Below are 16,044 nucleotides of genomic sequence, written 5' to 3'. Positions count from 1 at the left end.
TACGACTTGTTTGTTACGCTATTTCCCAAAAGTTGCACCACAATTTCATGCTCTATTTCTACCGTATTTAATGTATAGTCTTCATTTAACGTACTTTTAATAGCAATTTCATATAGAACACACTCAAGTATTTCGTTGAAATAAAAAGATCATAACATGAAGAAGTTAAATTGACAAAAAAAATAAAAGATAGAAGAATTTGCGAAATTATTACAATTAGAAGATTGCGCTAATGCATCTCTCTCGATGAGTAAAATTAAGTGAAAGATTAATATCTTGAAATTATTGAAAGATTGCTGCTATTAAAACTCAAGTAACTATTCCAACGTGTTATTTTTCGTATACAGTTGTACGAATATAAGAGCGCCATAATTTTCGGATAATGACACTTGAAGACAATGTATCTCCCCTCCAATCATCTAATTTCGAGACTAATCGTTCCTGATGCCGATATAATTGGCAGATTCGTATAGGCAAAGAGGGATGAATTCTAAAAAGCGCTGGCCTACCCGCTAGTTTAATAAAATGCATAATTGTGCATTGCGCATAATATTAGGCCCCCTTCTCGGTTGCGCTTCAAAATTCGCCAGCGGGCGAATTTTTATCTACTCTTTCAGTTTCGAGTTTCGATACAGCGTTTAACGATCGCCGTGCATGCCGGTGCGACGCGATGTCGATGCGATCAGCCGATATATCAGAAAATAGAGAGCTGTCAGGCAGGTGTACGGCGCAAAGGACATCATAATCGGAGATCTTTGTGTGTTTTATCGTCGTCGACGCTGCAACCGCGGTCGTCAGACCGAGACAAAACGAGCGCGGCGGTTCGCCTGGTCTCGCTATATAGGTATATACCGTCGTTCCAGCTTGAGTAGACAATGAATAGAACGCGAAAAGGTGGCCGGTGTGTTCCGAGAACGGACGAAAAAAGTATCATCACAATTAATCTTGTATTTTATACGTGGTAATGAATTCAAACAGTTATCGCCTGCGAAGATCTCATACCAGATTCATTTTGTCGACACCACTACCGCGCTGATTAGCAACGTAACTGGGAGAATGACGCATAAGTGGATCCGTAATGTTGTCACATATCAGGTTACAAAATTCAGGTATGAAATTTGTCGGTGTCGTTATAAAATAAGATATGAGAAAAATAACGCGTATATCGTAAATTTTATATTCAAATGTTATATTCAAATTATAATTTTGATCGGTTACATCTTTTATTATTATGATTCTTATTGTTTATTAAATAATATTAATATATATGAATATATGCGTTAACGAATGGCATGATAGACTCTATTCTTCACAATAATTATCATATCTTATTTGCACAATTAGAGCTTGCATATATAACAATTATATGTATAATTAAATTAATATTATTTACAAGTGTTGTCGAAAATTTTATGCTTTGTGCAAAATATATTTAAATACATATGATATAAAATAATCAATATCTTATTGATGATCTGGTATGTATGTCATGTATGATCTGATATGAGAAAGTCTGTTTAGAGAAATATTTAGAAAATACGTAGAATTCTGGAAAAAATTAAAGAATAAAGAAAGAACAATATTGCATTAGCAATTTTAGATTAAAAGGACAACCATACAATCTTATTTTATACTAAAAAATGTGTGTGTTTATTATCTAAAGGATAAAAACTGGTTAATAAAAGTATCAAGAGAGCGCCCTAAACGGAAAACAGATTGAGAATCAGAAAAGAAAGAAGGTACATATATATTAAGGTAAGCCGAGTCTAAAAAATGGGAGGAAGCCATAATTTTGATACACGACGGATTCTTCTAGTCGATACCAGTCGTATTCGTATCCGGTACACAAGAAAATAAAAGAACGTAGATCGCGCGGCCGAAGATCTATCTGGCCAATGCCATTGTGCCGCATTTATTCGCATGGATTCACGACACTTCCGGTCAGCAATACCCTATACCGTTTATCGTTTAATTAGGGACCAGAATACTTAGGTATGCAAGTTATTCCCTTTGTTTTATAAGGGAACAACTGCACACAGTTTCTCTTTCTCCTTTTCGTGGGCCGTGCGATTTGTTCAACGATTCAGCGTTAACTATACTGTCGAGATTCTCGAAAAATATCGCTTCCTTAAGACATCCTATTCACATTTTCATAAGATAACACATTCACACGCGAAAAAAGTAAAAAGACACAATAAAAAAAATATTGTATTAACTTAACAATCTGTTGTCATTTGGCAGATTATTAAAAAATTATAAATATTTTACAAAGAATATTTAACGCGGAAACTGATTTAACATCGTCATACAAGCAGCTACGTCACTTTCAGTTATATGAAACACGATATCCTATATAGCATCGATAAGAATATTAAGAATGACGAATACTTCATCTCTCCGTGCAATCTCTCGAAGATAATTGGCAGACGAAAACATTTAATCGAGATACTTTAATTGCAAGGTTCGCCTGACTAACCATCTTATTCACTTTTGCCTCTTTTTTTTAAGCGTCGAACCCTTTCTTCATTTCTGCACTTGGTATAAGCGGTCTTCGGCCTTAATTACTTTCGCAGTCGCTTAATTGCGATTAAGGAACATACCCAACAGTAACAGCATTCTTAAAAACGAGGTAATTGAAACATTCCCTTTCATTACGTATAATTGTGGCCATCTTCAATTAATTTGCAGTCTCGGACGAGAATAGTTCTTATTACTACCATAATTCTCTTCAGAAAATTTTTTCATCCCGTTAAACAACATTAATTTATCTTACATCTATAGCAAACATTTTCTAATAACTTCTTGTGAAATATTTTTTAAATCATCCGAGATAATAATGCAATTATTAAATACAAACTAGGTATATGCCAAAAATATAATTATAAATATAATAAATATAAATTGTTTTTACTACACTATGATCAATACTAATTTGGTTTTTTATGTTAAAGTTAAGGCACAAGATAACTTAATTTTACCTTTTGCATATAACCTTTTGCAGAACAAAGTTCTTGAACAAACATGTTTAGAATTTAACCATCTCGATTGATCTATTGGTTCTTAGAAGCAAGGATTGTCTCGAATATCGCGCAGAAGCTGCGGTGTGAAATCGGTTCCAATAAATTATGCATCGCTCGCCCTTCTGACATTAAAAGTCGACTTCAGGCATTGTCTCCGATAGCTATTCAAAGCGCACTTGCAACCATTGTCGGCGAGTAAAATGTAACCTTTCTTAATAAATAATTGCTTCTCTACTTAATAGAAACTAACCCCGAGATAGAGACCGTTTTGCGTTCTTTTTTTACAAATTAACATCACGTATAAATACAGAATAGAAAATAAAGTTTAAAATAAATAATCAAAATTGTATTCCTTTAGTTATAGATGCACGCCTTATGATATAATTATAATTATTAATCACAAACTAATCTATTGTATTTTCTGATTTTCAGTTTTTCTCGATTTATTCGATATATCTTTTAAACGAGAGGAGAGATCTATTGGGTAATTTAGCAAAAAACTAAATTTTTTCGTTAACATCATAACTGTGACCATAATTTAAAAAAAAGGTATGCAGAACATAGTAAATTATATATAAATTAAATATTCGACATTCATAATTCGATTAAAATTATTATTAATTTTTACTATTACTTTCTATTTTTGTTATTATTAGTTTCAAATGTAACATCGCGATATTTAAGAACAAAATCCAATTTAATAACAAAGACATTTTTCAAACTGTATAAGAGTAAACTAAAAGTAAAGTATCTCTTCTCTTTGTCGAGTAATCTTATTTGCCTGAGTGCGCACGTAATACTTGCAAACGCATTGAATATAAATGAATTGCAGAATGCATGTAAAAACATGCTGCATTGTCTGTCCCGATTCCCGATCGATATCTAATCATGTAAACGGCGCAAGCAGATACGCTAAATTATGGTAAATTGTATTCGTGCTTATATCACATTGCAGATGAAGAAACGTCTCCCGTCATTCTATTCGCAACAAATGTGAATTAAGATATCATATTATATTAATGATTCGATAGCACTATATGCAATAAAATATTATTTTCATTCTAATTAATGTGTCAGGGCTGCGTCAATTAATATTAGCAAACAATGTCACTTGAATTAACATAAAAACTACGGTAAATATAAACAACATGAATTAATTTATTTTGTATGTACGCATGTGATTTTTAGCAATTAGTAGTGTGAAACGCGGGTCAAAGAGCGGCAAGACAAATTCGCATTAGTTTTACAAATGGAAATGTGTGAAAAGAGCAGGAAAAATCGGTAAATATCAAATGGTTCTATAGCATGATCAAGCAACGATTTTTCGTAATCCCGATTCCTAATAATAAAATGAAAAAAAATTATCATCTTTGCGGAGTAACAATATGTCACGTACGTGTCTTGTGGCGTGCATCAACGTACACTCGAGTATTAATTGATACATTTGCGTAGGTCACGCTTACATATGCTTCTCATGATATCCACATATGCGTGACAGGAATAATTTTATAATTAATTTTTCACGTGTAATTAAAGATGTATACAATATCGAATAAAACTATAATCGTCTGTGTGTGGATAATTTCTATAAATGCACGTGTTAAACTCTCTGCTGCCTGTATAGTTATTTAACTTAAATATATTTGCACTGCACAAATTAGTGTAATAAAATAACGAAGTTTCTGCAAAAATGAAAAGTGTGAAATCGTTGACAGGTGTCAATTCTTATTCTTTTATAAGCTTCTGTTCTTCTAATGTCGTATTCAGAGTAATTCTAGTAATAGCCAGTACTAACAGGCAACATTCATCTATTTATCTAATATAGGAAACGATTAACAAAGTTTAACGTTTGCATTAATTGTTACTAATTTTTACAATTAACAATCCTGTACGTATATGTGACCCACTTTTGCCCAAAGGATCGATAAGGATCGTAATAACCGTTACTTTCGCTGAAATTCGAGTGTGTCTGTCCACGACGACACCATGAATGTTTAATTATGCTTATTCAGCATCATCTGCCGATTAGCGGGATGTCATATGGATAGCACCATCCGCCTAAAGGCGCCACCTGTAATTTTGTTATTTGGGGCAATGTGTGTTAATTTATCATTTCGATAAATACATATTGATTAAGCAAATACATTATAACCCGTGTAATTATATATATCTGTGTCATCATTATCCCTTTCCCCGACATTTTCTAATTCACTAATTCACAAATTGAAAATTTATGAATTGCCATTATTGCAAATTCTCAATCGCTAATTTTCTATGTATATATGTCAATAGTTAATACAATTTTAGCGATTTTCGCGCATTGTTTCAATTACAGCTAAATATAAACTAAATCGTTAAATATCTGATTCGTTCGCCGCATCTGATTCTCATTCATTCAAGATATATTTCAAACTTTGTTTTTTAAAAGGATATAACTTCTGAAGTAGCTTTTGGATCACAATATATAATTTTTCTCGATCTCACCACGTCTGAGCTAGATAATTTTTCTGAAGTAGATCACGCGCGCGCGCGCGTCATACGCCGGAAAAAATACATTTAAATTCCTACTTGGAAGTAGGTAGCAACATAAGGGTACACACATGACTGGTTGCAATCAGATAGCAAAAGAAGGATATATGTATTCATTTTTTTTTCCTATTTTATCTCTAATGATTCCTCAAAACAAGCTTTACGTCCTGAACGGCTGATCCGTATTTGGCGCGTCGCTTTTATCGCGATGTATCCTACCCGCCACCCGGCTCGAACCGTAAGGCGAGAGTAACCGACAGGTGGTACCGATCGGTCTGAAGACTCGAAAGAAAAAATTAAATGTCGTTATGATGCTCTTGTCATTATGCCATTCGTAGATAAGTACGTAAAAACAACTCTGACCGTCGCGTCGCAGGCAACCAATTATTTCACTTGGAATTTTGAATTTTCTCACGGCAATCGAAATAAAAATTTTCTGCCGAATCTCATTATCATCAATGATACTTCAGTCCTATTATACTGTATTGTAATGTAATTGATATGTTTAACACATATTTAATGTTGCGTTAATTTGGAATAAATTTTCAAAAGACACAAAGAAAAAAATAAGGGAGGGAGAAAGAAAGAGAGAGGAAGAAAGACAGAAGAAAAGAATAAAACAGAAATCATATGTATATATTAGACTAATAAATTTTATTCACTGATGCAAATCTATTTGTATGACATACGTTATACCTGTCTCTCTCTCTAATGTATCTCAATTTATGACATATTTATTAATTTATTAATTTACTTCCTATCGACACTTTTGTCTTTTGTACACAATTTAATACCTATATACCGCACTTTTGTACATATGAAATATAAATTACGTTTTAGTCATATATACTTTAATCACAGTTTATCGTAAGAAACTTTCAATTAAACTATAGTAAATATATAATAAACAATCACACACATCCACATAAAAAAACATTTGTACGTTTGGCATAATAATTCGTAATAGAAATGTATGTAAAGCTCTACGGTGTGTGATATGTATTAAAACAAATAAACTTTTATTTAAATGTACCTCTCATAGCGCACGATTGATCGATTATACGTGTATAGTAATACGTACGCCGATATAATTGCGCGTATTCAATTCGCAATTCACGCGGTGCTCGTGCACACTATCGCCCATTCCCGGAACTTTAACGCGGGCAGTATTATGCGCTTAGAGAAACTTGAGTGGCAAAGCGGGATGGCGATCAATTACTGCGAATTTTCCTTAATTAATTGCACGCCACGCCGGGCCATCGCGTGCTCACGAGGCACCGCGATAAATACCGGGCGCTCCGCGAAAGGCCAGAGTCGATTCGTCACCGTCGCCTATTCGAGAATCACGCAGGCAGTCTTATGCCCGATCGTATAATCGCATCGAGTCCGAGAGCGGAAAAACCACGTCTCCTGGCACGGCGGAAAAGGCTAATGCGCTCAAGAAATAAATCCCGTATTCAAACAGTTATACGGTCCGACATCGGTCATGCAGGAAAAAGCACCCGCTCGTTGCGATAGAGAAAAGTTAATGACAAAGTACAACGATAGAGTAGCAACGTTCGTTCATTTTTGTTCTCAGAGAGTAGTTAACGATGATCGTATCCCTAGGGAATCATCAAGCAAGGATGCGGTCAGAGAGTTATTATACCGAAAGAAGATGAATAAGAGCAAGATTTTAAAATTTTACTTTTTTTTCAAAAAATTACATTAAAACATAAACGAATACATCAAATCGTTTTCTTATGATTTTAAAATTACTGGTGCAATTCTATATTGCACCAGTGAAAAAGATTAAAGTATAGATTAGTATAATTAGAGAATATAATTATTAAAAACAGATTAAAAAATATTTCATAAATAGTTTTTGTTTTATGCGTAGGTTTTGTCAAATTCTGTTTTCAAAGATTTATAGTAATTTTCAAAATAATACAAAATTATTTTATTGCAATAAAAAATGTTATATTTTAAGATCATAATTGATATAAATATTTATATATAACCAATATTTTAATCCGTAAATATTTTAAATATAAAAACATAATCTTCATGTAAAAGAAAGATTTTAAATCATTCTGGGTCTCACATATTTTTGAATATATTTTCAAAAGTTAATTCATAATTATTCTTAAAAGAGAAAAACGATAGATAGCAACGAGAGAATTGCTGTTCTCTGACATGATTTAGTCCACTGTTCACTGATAATTCAACGACAATGACAAATCTGCCGTGTATCTTATTACCACTGGTACTGGAAAGAAGAATGGCAAAGAATGGCAATACACAGAGGACACCGAATCGGTAAGCAAATTAAGAATAATTTATTCGCGCGAAACGCAGTTCACGGGGTTAATCGAATACTTGTGTCGCGGATGGTTTAGCGTCCTGGTGCTAACCACCGCACGGACGTTTAGTTCCTCGAGCGTCGTCCTTCTCCCCTCGCAATACGTATACGCGGGCGCGGGTATGTACGACCAAGCCGAGCAACGTGGTGAGTAACCAACGATCGCATCCCGCCTACGAGATAAGGCGGATTGTTTGTCAAAGCCTTGCCGATTCGTCTTGCCGTGCCAACTTCAACAGACGTATATTGTCGCCTCACCCACGTACATATGAACGAGATTTTCTCTCTACGCCGTGTGTCATCGCTTGCCTCCTCAAGGATGCATTTATTTATTCAGTACCGCTGTCCAGCTATATATATATATATATATATGTGTGTGTTTGAAATGCGAAGAAAATGTACCCTGCATGATAACAAGCGTGTAATAATATTGTGTGATAGAGATTATAATGTACTTCGATTTTCTTTTCTGTGTAACATCTTAAAAGTCGACCGCGAAATTTTCTTGAAAATGCAGATTGCGAGACAAACCTAACATAATATACTTATCGTAAACGAAAAATAATTTTTTTTCCTCTATCTCCATCATGTCTCTTCGCTTAGTCTTAAAAGTCATATGCTTATTGTAAAAATATATACGAAAAGAAATTGTCCTTTTTTATATATATAATATCGTGATAAATAACCATTTGCTATTTATAATCAACCTAGGGCGTATACGTATACACAGTTTATTAAGTTTTTAGCCGTCGCTATAGCAAAAGTTCTCACATGCTCGTTGTAAAGAAGACGCAAACATAAATCTCTCAAGTGAGGTACTGTGAAGTTTATTTACGTAACACGTTACACGAGGAGTGTTATATCCGCGTATTGCAGATTTAATGCTCCGTTCACGAATGCTCGAGATGTCATGACTCCACTAAATGTTGAAGCTTATTTGCATCTATGTTAATCTCCGTTCGCAAAACATATCAAGCGGTTCTTAATCTGACAACTAATATTCCATTTCTTTAATAGATTTAATATTTATGTATATAATATTATTATAGAATTTTTTTTACAGATATATAATATTATTAGTTTCTGTGTGTAGATTGTGTTCAAATTCAACAATGATTCAAATAAAATGTCTAATTATATATTATAAAAATATTTCTAATATATTTTGTATTCAGATTATAAAGGCACAAATACAAAGAGAAAAATATTAATAAATATATCAGTATATATTTATGAACAATCATGATTTATATACAAAGTAAAAAAAAATAAAGAATTACGAAATAATCTATGTATAAAATTATAGACATGGCAATATTCCCTTCAATAACAGCGTTTGCACGATGAAGATTACAGATTGCCTCTCAGATTCAATATCAAATACATGAAGCTAATTGAATTAATTATTCACTTTCAATTAAACGTCGTTCAAACGTTTTACGATCCATGGCCTAGCAGTCGTTTCCAGGAAATAATTTTGACGGCATAATCACTCATTTCTCGCATCAAAATAGGACGCCAGCATCCTTCATTAACTTTTTGTTTGGAATACGAGCGCTGAATGCTAAGTGAAGTGGCATGATGGAGTAAATTCCGTCGCGGAAGGGTATAGTGAAGACGTACGGTATGTCACTTTCCTTGTTGTCATAAACGTTGTTTTAAGTTACAGGAAATTATGCACAAGGCACAGATGCGAGCCGTCAGCCGAGCTGTCAGCCGCTAATGGCGGCATCATACATTCTACGTAACGTAGCGCTGCGTCGTAATTATTATTAATAGTAGCTCGTATATTCCGCAAACAGAAGTGGAGATCGTTTTAAAATGCGCGAGCCTAGAACTAATTTTGTGTCACGCATACCGCATGTCGGTGCAACCGAGTAATTATACGGAACAAAAGATTGATGTTTATGAGCAAATTCACGGCAGAAATATAAATCGCGTGATGTAGCCGTTGATGCCTTTTCATGCTGACGCTCGACGTGTGATAATTTTTTCAATTCCAGCGTCAAATGGCAAAAGCTCAACTGTGTTCAGCTTTGACGCTTGACGCTCGTTTCAGTCAATTGCTTGTTTCGACGCTCGCATATTTGATGCTATTTCGTCTTCTTACCGATGAAGATGGTCACGTGATCAGTTTTGACGCTTAAATCAAGCGTCGAGCGTCAGCATGAAAAGGCACCTTTATAGTTGCTATACACAAATTAGAATGTATAGCAAAAATTTTTTCTTCATTTTTAATTGATAAAAAGAAGACAAACACAGAACTAAGCATGACATACGACAATTATGCAGTTCGTAATATCTAATTCTGAAATTATGAAATTTTTGAAAGGCGATAAAGTGATTTTCTCTATGCTTTATCACAAAGATGCAAAGACCTATGCATTATTCCCTCCTATACATTCATCTCTTGTTTTTGCAACAGAAACGAATTTAAAGAAACTGCCGAAAAATTTTTTGTAGCAAACATGGAAATCTAAATATAGAGAAATACAGGAAATGTATAATCATTTTTTTTTTTTTTAAAAGCAGTTTAGAATTATTTTCTAATATCTTTATATCTATTATAGTATAGGTATGTTTGATTTAATGTTGCATACACACTCAGATATTTTTGACAATAATAGAGTTATAAAAAGATTTTTTAAATAAAAGTTATTTTGTTTAAGAAGATCTATATATAATGTGATGACTTAAACAAAAGTTACTCCCAAAAGTATCTCAATTAACATACAAAAGTTTCCAATAACAGGTTACAAATTAAGTTCTATTTTAAACATATAATTTTCACGTTATATCTTTAAATATAAGCTCGAGGATGAAGATTTGATATGTTCGAAACTAATTTCGAAATTCGGACTCTTCAGAGTCCTAATGTAGAACCTACTCTGCACATATTGCGCTTTTCCTCCCTCGAGAGTGTGCATGAGATTGCAACGAGAAGAATTCAAAATTTGCACGACATAATACACTCGTAACGAGAAGGTGATTATAAATCATCCAGAATAATGCGAAATTTATTAGTCGGGTTAGAAGAGAGCGGTGATACTACGTCATCATCATTGCCGAATGCGTGACCGCTTGTCGTCGGGATATTTATTCATCCGCAAATTATCAGTAACGAAGATCTGCAGTTACAACTGCACTCAAAACAAGAAAATAAATTTTCGCGTAAAACATGCAAACTAAAATACAATCGTTGAAAAATTATAGTGAAATTGTGGTGAACTATACGCTTGGATGTAGCTTCATGCCGTTAATTTATTCAAAATGTATATAGTACTCTCTCATAAAGTGTACTTCTTTCTAACACATGAAATGAATAAAAAGATAGACTGCTTCTCTTAATACGTTACCAAGCAACATATATGTATAACTTGACCATCAGTAATAAGTAAAAAGAGGAAAGCCATTTGCAGGATGATTTTATATATTCCTTATATAGAAGCTGTTTCGTAAGTAGAGCAATGCAGTAAGAGTTAGAGATACTTTGGTCAATTATAAGTAATAGCAGTAGTAAAAAATATATTACGATACATAATTCGTACAACACGCACAAAATTATACCCCAACCAAATAATTGCAAAAAAATTCTTCAACCTTTTCGGGTCAACTGGCGATATATAAGCCACGTGAAACTACGCGGTTTCACGATGCCGATCTTTAAGGGGTTAAAATAATAAGATGATTAAGAAAAAATAATAAGGTATGATTAGGGAAAAAGGAGGTGAAGAGCGTTGAGACGAATACGCATGCGAATAAACTGAACGATATTGCAAAAGCACAATTACATATCTATCTCCCTCGCTCGAATATCATAAGAACCGATCCAAAAATACGATCATCGCGCCTCGGGGCCGATCTTATCTCGCGCCGCGCCGTGGCATCGGCTGCCTACGTCCCCGCGTGACGGACATCTGAATGTGCATGCGCGCAGCTGCGCTTCACACGCGGGACACCCACCGGCAATTATGCACGCATTGTAACGTGCGAGAGCGAAAAAAAAATCGCTCACGCGAATAAGAGAGTGAGAGAGAGAGAGAAAGAGAGGAAAAGAGAAAAAAGAGAGAGAGAGCGCGCAGCATGCACGGAAACGCGACACGAGTCCATACGCATACGCACGTACGTACGTATGTATAGGGGAAAGACGACTTCGCGGACTCTCTTGACTATTTGTCAACGGCTGAGAGACGGCTGCTGATTTCTCGCGACTTCTCTCGTCGCCTTATGTACCGCGAACGCGAGTAAAAAGAGGCAGCGAAACCGTCGCGTCGCTGCAAGGGAAGCCGCGAAGGAATCGTTCTTCACCTCGATCGCTCTCTTTCTCCGTCTCCCTTTCTCCCCTCGCGGCGAGAAGAGGTGCACGTTCTTCTTGCGCGTGGATCGTGGATCGCAGGTACAAATCGTCGCGGTGAGATCAAAAACCGGCGCGTATTCGCCGCCAATGCAGCGCACCGCGCGCGCACGCTCACGTGGTCAGAATGGTCAGATAATCCGCTGTATAATTTCGTCGCTGCGAATGCAGCACCGCGCGGACGATGCATCGCGTATATCAGTGGACGAGCAGGTCGACGTGGCTCTTGCGTGAGATGAAAATATAGAGCGCTTTATGATTTCGCAACGGCGCGGCACGGCGCGGGCGGCGTGGCGCGAAATCGCGCGGGTGGCAGAAATGGAATCGAGATTTTTCGTCAGCCAATATTAACCCTTTGCGACTCCGCGACATTATTGAGGCCGCGCCAGCTCTACGTCGATGCGGCGCTAATGAGCGTCTCTGATGTTCGCAGATATATACGACATTGCGGATTGTCTCGGGAAAATATTTTCCTGCAAAGCGTAAAATAACAGTTATTAGGCTCCTTTAACTGTCTAATAATAATGCCAGCGTGAAAAGAGCTCCCTAGGCTGCCGCTGGTCGTTTGAAATAACTTAAAAACTTAAAGATTATGTTTATCGCGCGGTGTAGTTGGCTCGCACAAAGAGGAAAATCTCCGGCAGCGTTCCATTATAAAGTGGCGACTGCATTTTATCATACGTCTCATTGGCGAAATAATAGAAGCAGAACCGGATACGCGCTCTCGCGCAAGCGGTATTTAAGCAAGCCCTCGATAGCAGTGACACACGTGCGAGCGTGGATAAGCGTGGTAATGCTTCACTCGACGAGGAAGGTGGGCAAAAATAGAATTGCCGGCCCCGCATTAAAACTTACGTGCCACCAAATGCCATACATTCTTAGGTTCTGCCTCGCGGTCTAGTGGGAAGACATTTTTCTCTGCGGTCAGTTAAAGTATGCTCGACCCGCTCGATATCAGCCTTGCAAGGCTGCCTATGACAAAGAGATCTCGCTTAAAATCAGGTAGTAAACCCGTTGTGGCGTGACGTATTCAAACGCGCTCCCGACGAATCAACGCGAGAGAGGCCGGCTAAACCGGCTCATATTTTGCGATTTCTATATTTGTGTTCCCGGCGCGGAGCTTTGACGCGGCGCGGCGCGTATAATAACTCGGCAATGCGAAGAAAAACGGGACTGCTTGCGAAATTCAAACGCGGGCGCGATTAACGCGCGTTATCCAGCTGCCAACTATCTTCCGCCATACACGTAGGTGAAAACGTGTGAGACGGTTGAACGTATATATTTTATCTAGTTGTTGAATCATGCATATGTATATGCAGAAGATAAAATAAGGCAAAACAAAATTCTGCGAATTCGTAAAACAACCATCTATAAACGTGCTCAACTACGGCTAAGAATTTTATTATAATCGCGCGTATTCCCTTTATTTACATACGTGTATATGTATATGCTGAAGTTGATCAGAAGACACACACAAAGTTTGTCCACGGTATCCGGACGATTATTATGCTACAATCATGCGTTACTGCTTTTATGAATGGAAAATTCCACGCGTTTTACTCTTGTGATAAGTGGCAAAAATCGTAATTCGTTGAATACCGCTGACATGGATGAATAACAGAGATTATCGCTCCAAGCAAGTTCTTAACCAATTCCCAACCTTCTTTATACATCTTTTTTTTATATGCTATCTATACACACTCATTTTTCAAACTAACGAAGAATGCAAGAATTTCTAATAAGAATTTCTAATGGAAGAAAATTTTAAAAATATGTAACTAGTATGTAGATCAATATTTCCAACTGTATATTATATTATATATTATATTATATTAATATAATATTTAAAATAGATTCTCTCAATTAAAAAAGAGCACAGATCCTCATTTCTATATAAGAAAGATGAAAATGTGTGAAGAATGTACTTCAACATAATTGTTAAAACGTTAAGTCTAAAAATGGCCCTAAATTGTTATCTATGATTGCATATACGTTTGAGAAACAGAGAACAATATAGAATATCTATGCGTTCTTTACGACTTATTGCAGCATTTGCTTTTACAATCTAGATTCACAATTTTCAATAAATTATCTTGCAAATTAACATAAAATATATATTGGAAAACATTAAACAAGAGAGCAACGTGATAAGTTTGTCAGGAGCATTATGTATCTTTTTCCATATAGTGTGTATATATAAATCCTTTATATATACGCGGATAATAACCGAGCAATGTGTACACTGGTTAGTATTGCGTATATTCGGGAGACAGATGCACGCACTACCCATCAGTCATGATCACGAACCTCATCGCCATCACGGTCATCATCATAATCCAGATCAGACCTTCGGGCAACAAACCTATCTTCGTTCAAGAATCTAAAAGCGAAGCGGATGAATACGCGATCCTAAGAATCCATTGCAATGCAGGTAAGAAATACGAGTTTCGCATGGCCTTTGGCAATATTATATTACAGTTACAACATTTGTGGCATAAGTTCATTTAATATGTAGTTAATATCATCGTGTAAATCGAGACTGGAAAGATTTATTATAAATATATTATATTAAACAATTCATTTGTCAATGTAATAATATGCGTTCATACTCAATTAATCCGTCAAATCGTAATAAGAGTAAATGTGCTATTTATAAATATACAATACAGCAACGATAGAGAGAGAGAGAGAGAGAGAGAGAGAGAGAGAGAGAGAGAGAGAGAGAGAGAGAGAGAGATTGTGATAACATCCAATGATACGCGTATGATTTTATTGCTGATATAAATTATTAACTATCAATAATCATTGGTAACTGATCACAATAGTAAAATAGTGTTCTAATATTTTTTATACGTATATAAAAACATGCATAATTATACTAAAGAAATCATACATATTGCAAAAGAATACACACACTATATTTTGAAAACCATTATTATATTCTCGCAAGCATATCATTTTCTCTCGTTTTCTTTTTTTTTTCTGTTGCGTATTCATGCAATGTTGTCCAATAATGGCCAGAGCCAAGGTCTCCGTATTATTATTTTCCATATTAGAGATAATTACTCGGCATCAGAGTAATATATACAAAGTAATGCATACGAGAACTTCGCACAACGTGTATGGCAATAGTTAACTGCTGGCATCTGCTTTAAATTCGAGAGAACCTCGTGTGATTCTTCGTGCGGGTACGATTGTGGTATACGTTGTGCCTTCTGCATGTCCTGCATATTTTCGCGTACGCACACCCATTGTATGCCTATTACAGGCATTGCCTTAGACGAATCGACTTCCCCATAGTCCTATATATAAATACTTGCTTGCGCTATATTAATCTTTTCAGTAATGATATAAAAACAAACGTCTTTTTATTATTATAAAGGCGACTTCTTCAAACGTTTGAATTTTTAATTAGAAAAATTCTTATAAATTTATTATAAAAATTTACGTAAGTAAAAGAATAAAAAAGTATATGTATATAATAATGTCCTTATGTGCACAAAAGCAAATCACAATAATTTTATTCCTTCATTACTAGGAAAATTGTTATATGTCTACTTTATAGTCCGAAGCAAAATTCAGAATGTTTTGAGATTTATGAGAAAATGTTCAGAGACTTAATGAAACCTTGGATTAGTATATTCAGATGACAAATAGTTTACGAGTACTCATAATGAGTAACTGCATACTAAACAGCATAGCTTATCGATAACGTAATCAGCCGACTCTCCTCTATATATATATACACGTGTTATGGAATTCCATTTTAATAGGTTTCCGATTAAGTAAACGCCCGCTCT

At 35.4% G+C, this 16,044-nt stretch overlaps 2 protein-coding genes across 2 annotated transcripts in view; one reads left to right on the top strand and one right to left on the bottom strand.

Moving 5' to 3' along the window:
• Mesr6 (misexpression suppressor of ras 6) overlaps positions 1–16,044 on the bottom strand; it is a 637,129-nt gene that overhangs the window by 611,257 nt on the left and 9,828 nt on the right. The gene's annotated exons all lie outside the window — the stretch shown is intronic.
• LOC143900779 (uncharacterized) overlaps positions 1–16,044 on the top strand; it is a 103,943-nt gene that overhangs the window by 85,119 nt on the left and 2,780 nt on the right. The window contains exon 1 of the mRNA XM_077412486.1: positions 14,156–14,675. Coding sequence (XP_077268612.1) covers positions 14,540–14,675 — 136 coding nt within the window. The 5' untranslated portion in view covers positions 14,156–14,539. Of the gene's footprint in view, positions 14,676–16,044 lie in introns of the transcript that reaches the window.

Source organism: Temnothorax americanus, unplaced genomic scaffold (genome assembly GCF_048541705.1).
Source record: "Temnothorax americanus isolate GAGA-0224 unplaced genomic scaffold, ASM4854170v1 Scaffold30, whole genome shotgun sequence".
In the NCBI taxonomy this organism is placed as follows: domain Eukaryota; kingdom Metazoa; phylum Arthropoda; class Insecta; order Hymenoptera; family Formicidae; genus Temnothorax; species Temnothorax americanus.
The sequence above is the reverse complement of the archived record's forward strand: the minus strand, read 5'-3'. Positions and strand labels throughout refer to the sequence as shown.